Below are 16,713 nucleotides of genomic sequence, written 5' to 3' on the forward strand. Positions count from 1 at the left end.
TAGGCATTGATGTCTTGCTGTAAAGGCACAAAATCGTGGCAGTAGAGAACAATGCACATTTGCAGCTTGGTTTCAATAATGTTTATTATTGCAGAGAAAGCTTTGAGTTCTGAAACTTACCGTATGTTTTATAGTAATGAACTCTTTTATGCCAAAGAACAAGAAGAACTTGATTCCTCATGTCATGCTCCTTTTAAACCACAGTAAAAGATAATTTTACTAATTGATATTCCAAGTCTTCTGAATCAATAAGATCACTTTGTGTGATGAACAGAATGACATTTGTTATTCACTCTCAAATCCAATCAAATCATTAATAAAGTGCTGAAATCAGATATGATGGCTGTATAGATCATATCAAACCTCATTAGTTCTCAGCACGTATTGTGACGTTGCAAAAACCAATTAAGTTTGACATTATCAGCGTAGCTGCTATATTTATTTCAGCACTTTATTAGGGGTCCAAGCACGAAGTCTGCTTTTAAATTAATGTTGATTCATTTAAGGTATGACTGTGTGTAATATATGTTGTAGAACATAACATGAAAATATCTCAAATAATGCTAACCACAGATCTGATTTAACTCATAAATAGAAAACCTATTCTAAATACGCATTGAAAATTCCTGAGGGAACCCGTGGTTAATTATGCTGGGTTGGCCAACAAATTCTTTTTATCACTGAACACGTCAATTCCAAGCAATTGTACATTAAAGAAATGTCAGAGTTCATCATAGTTTATGTCAAGTAGTGTGGAGACAGACCATGTCATGGAAAGCCTGGAAATATCAGGGAATTGTAATACTGTAATTTCCAGGCCTAGAAAAGTTACATAAATTAATAAAATGTAAAAAGTCAAGTAAAATTCATCTATAGTGATTTTTTTCTTCTTCTAGGTATACTCTGCTTTGAAATATTTCAGTTTGTTTGTTAAGGTTAACCCCCTTGTGCAACAAATCAAATGTTTTTAACTTTTTATTTATTTATTAATAACGGCTTTCTTATGGGATGGCACAAAGTTTTCCTTCCTTAAGGGGACACTTATAAACCTCAAGACGTTTTGCACACAAAGTATAATTGGTTTAAATCAATTCATTCCAAGGATTGGTACACATCATAACCTCACCTTTTCACATCATCAGGAGCATCTCTGTTCTCCAACATACCAGGACACCGTCTTGGCTGCTACTTCTGTAACGATGTGGTTGCGCCTGGAGATGTGAGTTCTAATCATAGTTGCATACAGTACACATATTATGTTATTCAAGTATAATATGAATCATGTAGCCAAAGCCATTTGCTAAAAAAATAAATAAATAAATAAATAAATAAATAATAAAAAAAAAAAGACTTGGATTCTCTGGTCACTTAACCAGGATCAAAGAAAATAATGAATGTGTTTTTTTTTTATGATTTATAGTTGATTTAATCCACTAAAGTAAACCCTTATCCAATTGTTAGTCTACCAGAGATAGAACTCTGGACCAGCAGTGTACAGTGAGCCGTCCTGGCCTTGCTATGATCGCTGGAGCCCTGGCTGTTGAACTGATGGTATCTATACTTCAACACCCAGAGGGGTATGTACTTCATTCATTTAGTTAAACTTCCCACTAAATCATAACATCCCGGCTGAATCCCACATCTGTCCTAATCCATATCAGGATAAACCAGGTGCACACTACAAGACCCAAACTCGTCGCTTTTGATGTTTTGAGTCTGCGACTAGTCTGCAACAAGTAGTCCCAAATCGTAGCATGTGCCTGCCGCTGCCACTCTTTTAGTTTGCGCACTTGTGAGACATGGTTTGACTAGTTGTAGATTCTTTGACAGATGCTATGGTATGTAAACCCATTTGAAAGCTGACCAACCAGCCATCAGGTGTGTACTGTATCCCCATCAGCGAGAAAGCAGCAATGAACAGTAGCCAAAAGTGAGAGTGAAAGAGTGCAAGAGGAGAATGATACATTGGAAATCAAAAGCCAAAATAAAATGCCTTGAAAATGCTCCCATGTCTCGCCAAGAACTGTCTTCTCAATATTTTCTCAGTATTATTTGTTTTTGTCCCGTTCTGTGCAAATCAGTGCAAAAATGACCGCAAACCCTTCATTCATGTGTTTTTTTTTTTTTTTTAACATTTTGTCAAGAATTAACTCTCTCGTTGCTATGTGCATGATTTTGTATGAAAGCAAATTTCATGATTTTAACTAACTAACTAACAATCATAGTGGAGAATGGTCTTGTAATTTACTTACATTGTCTGCATTCAGTTGTATAGCATGCATACTGTACGAACATGTAAAAAAAAACAAGGCTAAAGCAGGCTATTTAATCATTTAAATGTATATATTTTTTAAAAAGGATTTAATGAAACTGTGTATGTGTGTGTGCGTGTGTGTGTGTGTATATATATATATATATATATTTTAGGGGTGTAGCAGTTTGAATTTCTCACGGTTACGGTTTTGGTACGGTTCGGTATTTGCTTTGTTCAGAAAAAAATGTTACTGCTAAATCCAAAGAATAATCTATTTGGTGAACACTTCAACAGGTTTGCACTTAAATAACAATCATGGTTTCACAACAGTAACCATAGTATAACCATGTTATTTGTAGTAAAATCATAGTAACCACAATATAAACATGGTTACTGTCATGGTTACAATATATAGTAAAATCATGGTTACTATATAGAAACTAGAGTATTACTGTTATAAAACCATGGTTAATTGCATCAAAATAATGATTTATGCTCAGACAACCATGGTGACAGCAGTCATGGTTACTACAATATTACTATAGTAAAACCATGGTTAATTTTCATCAGGATTACAAAAAAATAAAAAAATAAAATTCTCTAATTTCTAAATCAACATTTTAACTTAATATCTGCGCTAATACACTACATGCATCAACATAAAGTGCACTTCAAATTCATCTCAACATATATTCAATATTCGGAAGCTGTACGTCACTATAAAAAGGGATAACCTTGCTATTAAAATGCATACGAGAAGGGATTTTGTGATAATGCGGATAGTGCAGAGTATTTTAATAATATGTGGAAATCCCATATGAACACCCCAAGCGCTTTAGTTATTGTTTCATGTCTGTTTGAATTAGCCTGGAGTGCCTACTTAAAAATTGAAGGGAGTGGGTGCAGTTTCGGCTCACCTATGGCTCTTTCCCTGGGTGATGTTGGCGAAAAAGTTTAATCATGTATCAATGTATTACTATAACGGCATCTTAATGCCTTTAATCAAAGTGCATTATTGACGCTCGCGATAGATTACAGCTGTGCGAGGAAACAGGAAGAACTTGCGTGTGTGTTTTAAATAAACCCTCACGCATATTATTGACATTTATTACCAGTATACAGCACACATGTTGAGCGATGTCTGCAAACAGTGCCTGTTTTGTAAACGTATTTTGACCTTTGCTGTTTTAATTGACTGCAAAAATAAAATGCTCCCAGAAAGGAGAAACGCAGGGGGCTTCTCTGTCAGTGGCTTGTTTTTTCCTCTTGCCATTTTCAGCTACACACAACACTTGCAGAACAGTGATGTCATCAAGTTGACCCACGTGAAACACAGGCAGAGCATATCCATCTACAGATCCATTTAGGTGCATTAGCAGAGGTTGTAACTGTGCTTGTCTGTTTGACGCTTTGTTTTCTTGACCAAAACTTGTGCTCCAGATGCATCATTAAACTTGAGGTGAACCGACCGCGGTGCCAATGCTTCCCAAACCGTGGGTGGCGAACCATACGGTTTGTTTTTTTACCGAGAACTGTTACACTCCTAAAATATATATATATATATATATATATACATACACACACACTACCGTTCAAAAGTTTGGGGTCACTTGCCTGAAATGTTTCTCATGATCTTAAAAACCTTTTGATCTGAAGGCATATGCTTAAATGTTTTAAATTAGTTTTGTGGACAAAAATATAATTGTGCCAACATATTCATTTATTTAATTACAAAACTAACATTTTATTTAAAAAATAAGTTTTTGAAATGGATGACTTGGACTGAATAATTAAGAAAAGCAGCCACTAAGTGCCCAGCATGTATAATAGTACAATAATAGTAGTATAATATGAATAATAGTAAAGTCATCAAAACTATGGAATAACATAAATGGAACTATGGGAATTATGTTGTGACTAAACAAAATCCAAAATAAATCAAAACTGTGTTATATTTTAGCATCTTCAAAGTAGTCACCCTTTGCCTAGAATTTGCAGACATCTACTCTTGACATTTTCTCAAAATAACATTTCAGTGCTTGTACAGTATTGTGAAAAATCGCAGTGTGTCAGTTGTCCGAATATGATCTGCAAGGTCCAGTTTACCTGGGTGTCGAAAAATGAAAATTTACAGTGACTTGTAAACACCTCACTTTGTTTTTTGTGTCACACCATTGCCTCTTTGTGAAAAATGCTCTCTGTAGTTACACTCTCTGAATTCTATTTTGATCGAGCATCAATGCAAGCTCTTAGTAGACAAAACCCAGAAGAGCGGAGTCCTGAAAAGGGGCGGACCTGAATAAAGTTTATACTTCAGTGTTTAACTTGAGTCATAATAACAAGAGACCAGTATATGAGGAATAGTTCACTTAAAAATTATAATTTTCTTATCATTTACTCATCCTTATGTCATTTCAAACTCAAAATATATGTTTCTTCTGAGTAGAACAAACAAAGATTTTTATACTTGTATACAAAAAGTAACTCCTTTTTCACCATAAATCTTGACATCTGCAGTCTCCTTGGTGCGGTCATGAGAGAAGCTCAATTACAGTGAAACATTATAATAAAAATTTTACAAAATTACAGTTTAGTGAAAAAGGAGTTACATTTTGGTCTGTTTCTCACCCAAAACCCATCGTAGCACTTCAAGAGAAATTATGATGCCTTTATGTCCTTTTGGAGCTTAAAAGTTTTGGTTCCCATTGACTTGCATTGTATGGACAAACACAAGTCAAGTCAAGGTTTATTTATATAGCACATTTAAAAGCAACAGAAGTTGACCGAAAGTGCTGCACAATTCAGAAAAACACAACAGAATCATAAAATGTACGAGTTATAATAAAATAAATCAAGAAAAAAGAATCTAACTAGTAAAAATTAAACAGGAAAATATGGAAGGAATTACCGTAGACTTAACAACAGTATAACCTCAAACAGTATCAAAAGATTGAGATTAACACGTTTAAAAAGTTCTTACGGCAAAGAAAGGGTTTTACTTCAGCAGTGGATCTTAACTGATGAAAACTTCCTTTTTGTATACTTGATACTAAACTGCTTGTCAGATTTCAAAGAGGAGTCAAAAATGACACCAATATTTTTGACAAAATTGTGTACATTGGCCGATTGAGGACCTAGCTGACAACAAAACATATCAATTGAAACAAGAGAGCCAAGCATAATAACTTCAGGTTTGTTTTCACACACATCATATATGCTTCAAAAAACTCAAATGAGTTTGTGACAGCATAAGATTGAATAAATTATAAGAGAATTAACTATTAACTATTCCTTTAAAGGTGAAGTATGTAATTTCTGCGCCACTAACGTTACCAAATGGAATTGCAAACAGATTCCAGAAAACTCCCCTCTTCTTCCATTAGTATTACAAACAGACACTCCCGCCCCAAACTTATGACACTGATTGAGCCAATGTTGCTGTGTTGAGCTGGATGGGCCGCTCAAACAAACCGAGAAACACAGAGCCACAGTGTTACACTTTTAGGTAAAATCAATCTACAATGGCTTACTTATAGTTGTCTAGTCATATTAAGCTGTGAGCTGAGAAGGAATTTTAACATCAAAAAGATTACACACATCAGCTTTGAAATGTGTTATATATTTGATTGGCTGATGCAATACAGCTCCCTTACATTTAACAAATCCAATCACACAGGACGCATTAGTAAGAAATCAAACATAACTTTCAGATGTTGAAATACTCAGTGAATGTGTCTTTGACTGTTTTTGACACTTTGACTCGCTGTGACTTTGAATCACACACTTGCCTCAGGATTTGTGACTAAATCTGACTAAATCCAGAAGCAGCTTGAATCATTCGTACAATCATTCCTCCAAACACACACACACGGTAACTGAAAATAAATCTGCCTTTTAAGGGATTCTACAGAATCTGAAACTATAGTCTCTCAATTCTGTTTATTTCTCTCTCTCTCTCTCTCTCTCTCTGTGTGTGTGTTTGTGTCAGAGGTTATGCTGTGGCCAGTAGCAGTGATGACCGCATGAATGAACCCCCCACATCACTGGGTCTCGTTCCTCATCAGGTCAGTTATGTGCTCTTGCCCATCATCCATCTATCTCTACATTCCTTTTGTAGCTGTTTTATGACATTTTAGGATTAGTTCTCCCAAAACTGAAGATAATTGGCTCTATTTTAAGAGCGCTATGCCTTAAGCACAACTCTTTGTGATACGGTCAGTGGGCATGGCCATGAAGTTTTGATATTTTTGTGCAAGCACGTGCTAAGTCTAGGTGCAAGACTGTTGGCTCTCGTCCAACTCACATGTGTCTCACCTCGTTGAAATATGCTTTGCTTCTCTCACATTGCTTATTGTTTTGTAATGTATATTTTTAATATTGTAACAGGGTTTAAAATGGGCAAGGAGGAGGCAAGAACCGGCTAAACCATCAAAATAATGTTTAATGAAAACTTAAAAAGACATAAACATAAACACACACACGGCAGCTGCATGTGGCTCTCTCTCTCCCGAACTGCCGAATTTGGCTCAGCCTTATCCCTCTCCTCAGCTGATTAACCCGATTGGGGGCCAGCCGTGCGCACTCACGGCCCGGCCCTGCCCTCCTCCTCGTCACAAATATGTTTCTCTGTTTAATGATTTATGTTTGGTTATGACAAATATCATGGCTAGTATTAAAAGTGATCGATAGCTCTTTGATATCATCTGCTGGTGGAATCCCCAAACTGCAAATGCAGGGCCTGATTTTAGACTTTGCACTGAGATTAGACATGGTGCTTAAAAATCTTAGCACAATGAACTATTTCTCATGAAAATAGCAAATTGCACTAGGGCTGGACGATTTATCAAATTTTATTTTCAATTGCGATTTTGGCTTCCAACGATTATGAAAACAAGATAATTGAGATAAAACGATTATTGTGCCTTTTTTCGCAATGAAACATCCCGGTGCAATATTTTTAAAGTATCCTTTATTAAAGTTCTAATAATAAGGAAGCGGGTTATGAAAATGAACTCCAAAACTGCCATTTCTCTGTGCGGTCAGTACCGCGTGTATGAGTTGCGTGAAGTGACCGGGGAAGAGACTGAATCTTCTCCTGGCTGATGTACACTCTGTCACGGGGACGCTCATCACTTCGTGAGCGTTTGCTGCAGCTAGATTATAATGTGATGGCTCACGAGGTAGTAAGTCATTATATATGTCATGTTCAATGTGTGTATCTTATCTTATGAAGAAAATTGGCTATTCGCAACTCCATTACAGGGCTCCAGACTAAAAAAATGACTTCAGAGCCAAATCATATAATTGCTTGATTTAGATTGCTGTTCAGAAACAAGATAGAAAGCCGAAGAAAAGGAAGACAGCTGATAACCCATTAATCGGAGGTTTAATAACAGTATATATGGTTGAGAAGATAAGTTTGCATTTCTCTTTTGTCTCAAATGTTCACACCCCTTTCATAATTTACACAAATATAAGAGATGAAAGATTATTTTATTTAATACTGCTCTTCACAATCTACATTACAGATAATAACATATAGTATGCATATAGTAGTTTGTTGTCTTCTTGAGCATCAATGAATGTTTGCACCTTGTGTAATAGTTCCTCAATTGTCCTAATTGTCAAAAGCTTGATCTTACAATATAGACCTTATTCATGGTAGCACCATCTTTTTTTCCTCCTGGTAATTACTGATTGGGATTGGAGTAGCACAATAAACTGCATCTGGCATTTCATTCAATTTGTACTCTTGTAGTCTCTGTGTCTGGGCCATCTGGTAACAGTAAAAGACTAAGGCAATATACCTTATTCACGCTAGTGCCATCTTTGATTTTTAATAGGAATGACAACAAGGCTGCGAGGGATAGACTTATCATCTCTTCAATGGGCTTTACTGCAGTTTAAAGTGTCTTTGGATCATTCCGCGGACAAAACATTGATAAAATATCTGTCCAAGAACATTCTGTATACAAAGAACTCCAGACAACATAAGTTGTGGAAAATCAGATGTGATCTAGGAGCTTATACCGTTCGTGCCATTGAAGAGACTGTACGTCTATCCCTCATGGCCTCATTGTCATTCCTATTAAAAATCAAAGATGGCGCTAGCGTGAATAAGGTATATTGCCTTAGTCTTTTACTGTTACCAGATGGCCCAGACACAGAGACTACAAGAGTACAAATTGAATGAAATGCCAGATGCAGTTTATTGTGCTACTCAAATCCCAATCCGTAATTACCAGGAGAAAAAAGTGGTACACAATACGGGACTTTTAATTATAAAGAAGCCCGAAATACACATGGGACTCTTATTTTGAAATGTCAGTACTCCCAGTTGTGAGCTCACTGACGGCTGATTCGCTGAGAAAGTGAATCTGATTCAAACTGCTAACCTGAGCTCTTGAATTCAAACCCTCAGTTCTTTTCGGGTGATTCATGAAAAAGATCCGGTTCAAAAGAGTAATTTGATCAAGACTCTCTCGCGCTGGGTTTGTTGTTGTTGTTGCGTGTGGTGCAGCAAGCTCGTCAGAAACAGAATGGGTGAAAAGCGGTGTGAGACACACTGGTGCTTGCTCTATAGATGTATTCAATAACTCACAAGATGATATCTGACGAAACCGCATATTAACGCACACGACTAAAGTGGTCGCTAATGCGACCAAAAATACTTTTTTTTTCGACTATAATTTAACATCTAGTCGCCATTGCAGTCTGGAGCCATGTATAAAGAAGAGAAAATTTGTTTTTTGTGAGTTCAAGATGGATCGAACATGCACGTGTTCTGAAAATGCTTGCGCTGATGCACACCTGAACGGTCAAATACATTTGAAACTTCTGCCAAAATGGCTGTCTTGGTGAGGTATTCATGATGTAAACACAGAGAGTGATGTCTAAAGTGAACGTAAACAGCAAAGAAAAAAGCGGATTTGTATTAAAATGTCGGACTTGTAAGTATAAATGTAAGCTAATAGACCTGCTGCTGTCTAGTGTGTCATTTTAATAATCAAACAACCATATCAACGAGAAAACACTCACTGCTTAATTACTTAAGAACTTGAAACCATTCTTCCATAATTAACATATTATTTAGTGTTATTATTTGTTGTGGTTTTGAAGCTGGTATTGAGAATCATCAAATTTCACTACCGACTACTGAAATTTTGGTATTGTGATAATGTATTGACTTTATTGTACATGGTAGATCTTGCTGCAATAACATGATGAAAAAGTAGACCTAATTCCATAGAACTATGAGCATCCCTGCTGTTAATGATGGCGATGGAGGCTTTTCTTTATCTGACTACCATACGTGACATAAAATATTTATCATGACAATAGCCTCCTCCCCTACCCAGTGCAGTTTACTTTTCAAGTTAAAGGAAATCCACAGTTAAAAAGATTTTTTTGAAAAGTTCAATGAATGCATGATGTTTCCAAAGTCAATGAGTAATCATGTTTAAAAATCGTGATCTCCGTATTAAACAAAATAATATTGATTATGATTTTTGCCATAATCGAGCAGCCCTACTTTGCACCACTTCATCAACATACAATACCTCTACAGTTTGCACGCGTTCACAGATACCGCAGACTCTCCCAACCACGGCCACTTGCGCTTTGCGCTGGCATGAAAATTGTGCTTAGAATTAGCACTCACGAAAACTGGACAAAACGTAGCACACAGTCTTTGTACTTTGCTCTGTGCCTAGCACAGTCTCTGAAATAAAGCCCTATGTCATTTACTCACCTTCTTGTTTTTCCAAATCTGTATATTTTATTTTTTTTCTGTAAAACACCAAATGAGATGTTTGGTTAAATGTCTAAGCTGTTGTTTTTTTTGTTTGTTTTTTTTTTATGCAACATATGGGTGTTGCAATTTGGTTGCTAGTGTGTTCCATCTGGTCGCTAGGCAGTTATCAGAGTGATACTATAAGTCATTCTTAGTAAATCCCCCTTCCCAAGTGTAGATGCTCTCCAATAGGCAGGAGGTGGTTTAATAAGATAATGAAACTCCATCTGGTTGTTCAAGACACGTACAGGAACTTAACTTCCCCCAAACGGAACTGCGCCAGCAGACAGAAGTTTGGAAGTCCAAAGACGACATAGAAAATGCATCACATAGCAGCTGCTAGCTTTTATATTGCATTCTTTTGAAGCAATTTTAGCTGCCTCCTGCTTTTAGTTATATACTACCAAGAGCATCAAAATTGTGCTACCCAGCATTAGCATGATAGTGGAAGTGAACTCTGATATATTTGCATATAGAATGTGAATATATCTGTGTTTTGGGAACAGTGTTGTGTGTTCTAATTGAAAGTATAGATGAAATGTGCTTACCCAATTGGATAACAATCAGTGTTGGGCAAGCTACTCAAAAATTTAGCTAGCTAAGCTAACAATTACTCAACTGAAAAATGTTGTAAGCTTAGATAAAAGCTACACTTCAGAGAAAATAACAAGTTACACTAAAAGCAACACACCAAAAGTAGCTTGCTACATTTAAGCTACTTAATTTTTTTCCACCACCAGATTATCAAAGCCAAGGTATAGCATGTATAGTGCAATACAGTATACAAGTATACAGTATGGTGCAATATAAAAGGTATATGCATGTAAAAACCATGTAAGTCCATATTTACACATGCTACCTATATAAACCCATGTGTTCATTGTGAAAAAGCATAATTTTTACATGTAATTGTTCATATTTATACTACCACCTCTACAAACCCATTTGAACATAATTTCCTTTGCGCATTTCTGTATAAAAACTCTGAGTACATATACAGTTGATCTTATCCTTGAATTCTGTGTCTAGCTGTTGTATTTCTGAAAGTACTGAAAGCTTCTGATCAGAGGCCAAAATTCCTTGTGTATGTGAGCACATCTGGGCAATAACAATGTGAAATCTGAAGGTATCAGATGGTAATAACATGGTACTTTGAAATACAATTACCATATTTATGTACCATTCTGTTTATACATGGTGCTTCAAAATACTTAAAAGAAAACCATGGTACTACCATGATAATTTGATATACAGGTATGATTACCATATTCATATTGGCTACTATTGTATTTACACGGTGCTTTAAGATAATTCAAAGAATACCATGTGTAAGGGGGTTTAGAGGAAAGGAGGAGGCGAGAACCGGCTTGACAACTTAAATAACAATTTATTAAACAAATACCCAACCAAAAACACACAACTAAAAACACAGCACAGCTGTCTGTAATTCTCTCTCTCTCTAACTGTCGTCCCCGGCCGCCTTTATCCCTCGCGCGCCCCATCAGGCTGATTGGGGACCGGGTGTGTCTCATTCCAGCCCGGCCCCGCCCTCCTCAGCTCTACACTCCTCCCGGCGTTGCCTCAGGCCGGGGAGCCCCCGGCATGACGTACATCCCCCCCACCCTTCCTCTCCGGGCGGGTGGGCGGGTCCTCCCCGCCTTCCTCGACCTGGGAGGAGAAAAAACAACACAAAATGGCGAGGGAAAGGCCAACACGGAGCGGCAGAGAGAGAGAGAGGAGAGAGAGAAAAAGAAACTCACCGGTTCTCTGATGCGCCATCGCGTGGTCCTCGATCACTACTCCACCCTCTCAGGCGGACTGCAGCCGCTCCTCCCCGGGCGGACCGGAGTCAGACCTCCGACCCCCAGCGGACAGAACGCCCCTCCGCGTTCCCGGCGTCCCGTGGAGACTCTCCTCCGCCCCTGGCAAAGGCCCTACCACTCCAGGCGGTCGGGGAGTCACTTCCCTCCTCCCCCCCGCGGACGGCGGTCTTCTCTCGACCCCTCCGCGTTCCCGGGGGACGGCAGGGCACTCCTCCGCCCCCGGCAGCGGCTCCCTCGCTCCAGGCGGTCGTGGAGTCCCGTCCCCACTCGCCTCGCGGACGGCGGCCGTTCCCCGCGTCCGGGTAGTCGGGCTACTCCGTCCCCCGTCGGACGGCAGCGGCGCTCCCCTGGGTGGACGGCAGTGTCGAGGACTCTGCGACGGGAATCCCTCCTCCTTCCCGGGTTTTGGCACCAGTGTAAGGGGATTTAGAGGAAAGGAGGAGGCGAGAACCGGCTTGACAACTTAAATAACAATTTATTAAACAAATACCCAACCAAAAACACACAACTAAAAACACAGCACAGCTGTCTGTAATTCTCTCTCTCTAACTGTCGTCCCCGGCCGCCTTTATCCCTCGCGCGCCCCATCAGGCTGATTGGGGACCGGGTGTGTCTCATTCCAGCCCGGCCCCGCCCTCCTCAGCTCTACACCATGGTACTTTGCCATATGATTACCATATTCATATACCATTATATTAACATGGTGCTCACAGGTAATGGTACATGTCCAAAAAACATGGTAATGCCATGGTCCTTTTTTGTGTGTTTTCGTGTTGGCTACTAAGTGTTTTGATAATCTTTTGTTTGGAAAATGTCTTTACCTGCAGTAATCGCTCACAAGCTGCACATGTGTTGAACTAAATAAAGACTTTATTCTTCACTGGCAAATGATAGGACACATTTGCTTGTTTTGGGTTCCTTTGATTGTAGAGCCACTGCAACAAGCATTATCTTTATTTTCCATGTTTTAAAGTAAACGTGTTGTCAAGTGAGAGTGCACACCAAATGATTCAGCAGCGCGTGTGAGCTTTCTGAGTCATTCAGATTGAATCGCAAACTGATTCAGGCTGCTTTGCTGTCATAGTAAAGAACCAAATGAAATTAGTGATTCATTTGTAAATCGGACATCTATAGTTCTGATTCAGAACTGGTGACAGTAAACACCAGTGTGATGTATGATGTAGCGGTGTAGCGTTTGTCAAGTTATGCTACTAACTAATCAAAAATATAGCTTTGCTACTGAAAAGCTTCTTAATTTAAAAACTTGTAAAGCTACCATCTCGCTACCCAGAAATGCAGTTACTGGAAGATAATAGCTTCGCTATTTGTAGCTACTGCCCATCATTTATAACAGTCCAAATCACAATGATTTGCTCAAAGTGATGAGATCTGGGGTTAGCTCGTTTTCTCAGGTCATACATCCTCAATCACACTCTTTACATTCATGGTAGGTAAAGGTGACCTTGAGGTGTCCCAGCTCGTGTTTTTGTCCTGTGTCTCTGGATCTCCATATACAGAGGAAATGGAAAACTGAACGAATCTGTTAGCTAATCCTTCATTAAAGCAGTTGGTGCCTCCTACCGAAGAACTGCAGCTCTGACCTTGTTTGTCTTTGACGCTTATCGTGGCATGCATGGGGAAATTCACCAGATTTATAAGTCTCTGGAGTAACAGAGAAGGGAGAAGAAAAGTAGAGAAGATGGTATTGTGTTTTGAAAGCTTTAAGGATGAAGAGAGCGTAGTTAAACTCATTCTTTTCAGGCTTCTTTCAACCTGATTTACTTTCCATTTTATAAATGGATTAATGCTGGCAGGAAAATACAGTATGATACCAGTTTACAGCAGGTTTTTATTTTTAATATATATATACGGATATATATTTTTTCCCCACTTATGATGTTAGTTTTTATGTAGCCCCTTAGAGGACTGGGAGGGAATATATTTTCTGAAATACAGCCGTTTTTGTGTTCCCTCGCAATAACTTTTGGATTCTCTCACATTTGTTTTGTGTTCCCTGGAAAGTAACTACTGGTTTTACTACTGTATACAGTATAGTTCAACTGTGGTATTTGTAGAAAAAAACATGAACACAAAATTTACCTTGGTTTTACTACAGTAGCCAAGTCATGACAACTCTCGGAAAGATTTAGCATGTTAATGTGGGTATGACATATTGATAGGATATTGGTTTTAATGGACTAGATATGCTAACGCACAACAAGGACAAGTAAAAATGTGTGTAGTAAATTTTTATTTCCAAAATGAAGTTAAGATTTAAATCCTAAATTAAATTAAAGACGGAACAGGGCTATAAATGTTCTTGAAACAGAATCAAACATACAAACAAACAAAAAAATCTATACTGTAGGTACAAGTCGTAATCCAAACAAATTCATTCAAAATACTCCTTGTATTGTTCTTCAGAAATCTAAAACCCCCAATGCTCAAAAGTTGTTAGTATGCTATACGATACTACCAGTATATATATATATAAAATGTTTAATGAAATGCAGTCATTATTGCACTCTCTCACTCTTTCTTTACATATAACCCTACATTCTGTACATGCTGAATTAAACATTTGCATTAAATTCATCTAGCATATCACTGCTTCGAACATTTCATGCATTCGCATCCACTGCATCACAAACATCCATTAGGTAGTGGATTAAATCCACAGCATCACACTACAGTGTGCAGCGAGGACAGTCTCAATGCTGCTGCTGCAGAGCAAGTAAGTAGAATAGCTACTGCTTGAAAATACACATACATACTGAGTTGTGGACATGCTCCATCAAGCATGTATGACATGCTGATGCACAAATAGACATTACAAACAATCCCCATGTAGCAGACAAGTGGAGCTGGTGTGCAAGTGCGTTTCAGAGAAAAAAACTCACAGTGCTGTGCAGTGAAACCGGCTTATCTGCAAAACTGAGCTTTTTATATTGCAAGAGATAGACACAAGATGATTGGCTACCCAATTACTTGTCAAAGGACCAATCTACACTATTGCGTCCGATCAGCTGAACATGTCGCACGTGAGCGAGCCGATTGGCTAACAGATAACAAGCTCAAGAACCTATCAGCTCTCGCCACATAGATTTTCATGGCTGAACTTGGATTATTTCAGTTATGACAACTCTGAAAGATTTAGCATGTTAATGTTGGTATGACATATTGATAGGATATTGGTCTTGGCGAACTATATATGCTAATGCTGCTGCTGCAGAGCAAGTACGGATACTTGCTATTGCTAGAAAATACACATACATACTGAGTTAAGCATGTGGACATGCTGCTGCTGCTACTGCCCAATTAGACAAAATGCAAGACATGCTGCGTCGAGAATGTATGACATGCTGCTGCACAAATAGACATTACAAACAGTCCCCCAACAAAGCAGGGAAAATGCACAAGTCTCAACAGAAACACAACCTCTCAACCAAGCAGATCTATCGCAAAGACTTGTGTACTGTTGCTGCTCCGAAGAGCCAAACAATTAGTGACCTAACTCATAATGTGTACTTGAACCAGGAAAGCCCAGAGCTTATTTAACTAGTGACTTACACTAGCTATATATAGTTTTATTTGATCTAATGACTAGTGATGGGATGGATGACTTCGAAGCTTGTGTCAAAACAGCATTTGTTTTGAAGCACTGTATCGGTACATTTTGTGGTTATGGTTTTACTACAAATACCACAGTTTAACTATGGTTACTGTTGTAAAGCCAATGTTAGCCCTTACTAAAATTAACCATAGTTTTACTACAATAAGTGTAGTTTAACCATGATATTTGTAGTAAAACCATTGTAACCACAAATTGGTTAATTTTTGCAGTTTAGTTTCAATAAATGGTCTTGGTGAATTTGGGAAGGAGTTGTGAATGTTATACAGTAGTATGTTTACATACTACATAAATACTTCATAAGGCCAGGAGAAATCATGTTTTACAAGACATGTCCTCTTTAAACACACCACCATGGAAACACCTTCTTATGTTTGCTAGATTTCACATTTCACTGTAAAAGTGTGCACTTGCCTATGATAAAATACATGAAGCTTTTTATATTGCAATTTCATTGCAACTTAGAGTCTTGCTGTAATTTATGAAGTGGCACAGCAGGACCCCCTGCCTGCGTGTTAAAGCTTTGTACTGCGTTTTAGCAAGAACCCCCTCCCATAAAAATGATCTCAAAAACACACACACACACACACACACACACACACACACACCGACAGGGGGCTAATGACGCAGCTACAGACGTCAAAGAGCAGCTCTCTGGGTTATTAACTACACCAGCATGATCCACACATATGCCCCTTCAAAAATAATGTTCACGTCCTTAAAAATCCATAATTGAAAACATGGGAGTCTTTATGCATAATGCAATTAATCAGAAAAGCTGACTTTCTCTTGGCTGTGTTCAGCAAGCATTACAATGCCAGAAGCTAGCAAACAGGACACATGCAATGGCAGGTTCATTAGAAATCTCTGACCTCATTAATTGTTCTTGATGGGTTTTAATGTCTGACTGTGCAAAGCATTTTTGTATCAGTGTTGCATTGGATTCAACATGACAAGATGGCACACAGTCTTGATGGGTGATTTTGTGCCAGAATTCAGTGGGAGGAATTCTCATTATGTCACACTGCCCCCTGCTGAATTTATGAAAAACTACAGCAAATCTGATGTGAGGTGAATGCTTACTGTATGCTTTAGATCAGTGATAGTCAAGTGGTTTTGCTTCAGGACCCAGGTTTTACATTGGACATCAAGTGGTGACCCAATACAGTACAAAAATGACACGATTTAACGATAAACATAAATTTAAGTAGAA

At 38.2% G+C, this 16,713-nt stretch overlaps 1 protein-coding gene across 3 annotated transcripts in view; it reads left to right on the forward strand.

The window, feature by feature from the left end:
• Window positions 1-16,713, forward strand: part of LOC127427837 (ubiquitin-like modifier-activating enzyme ATG7) — a 140,630-nt gene that overhangs the window by 62,177 nt on the left and 61,740 nt on the right. For all 3 annotated transcript variants that reach the window (XM_051675660.1, XM_051675661.1, XM_051675658.1), the window contains 3 exons: window positions 1,143-1,219; window positions 1,462-1,577; window positions 6,243-6,318. In XM_051675660.1, the coding sequence (XP_051531620.1) occupies window positions 1,143-1,219; window positions 1,462-1,577; window positions 6,243-6,318 (269 nt within the window). The remainder of the gene's footprint in view (window positions 1-1,142; window positions 1,220-1,461; window positions 1,578-6,242; window positions 6,319-16,713) is intronic.

This window comes from Myxocyprinus asiaticus, chromosome 37, assembly GCF_019703515.2.
Source record: "Myxocyprinus asiaticus isolate MX2 ecotype Aquarium Trade chromosome 37, UBuf_Myxa_2, whole genome shotgun sequence".
Classification (NCBI taxonomy): Eukaryota; Metazoa; Chordata; class Actinopteri; order Cypriniformes; family Catostomidae; genus Myxocyprinus; species Myxocyprinus asiaticus.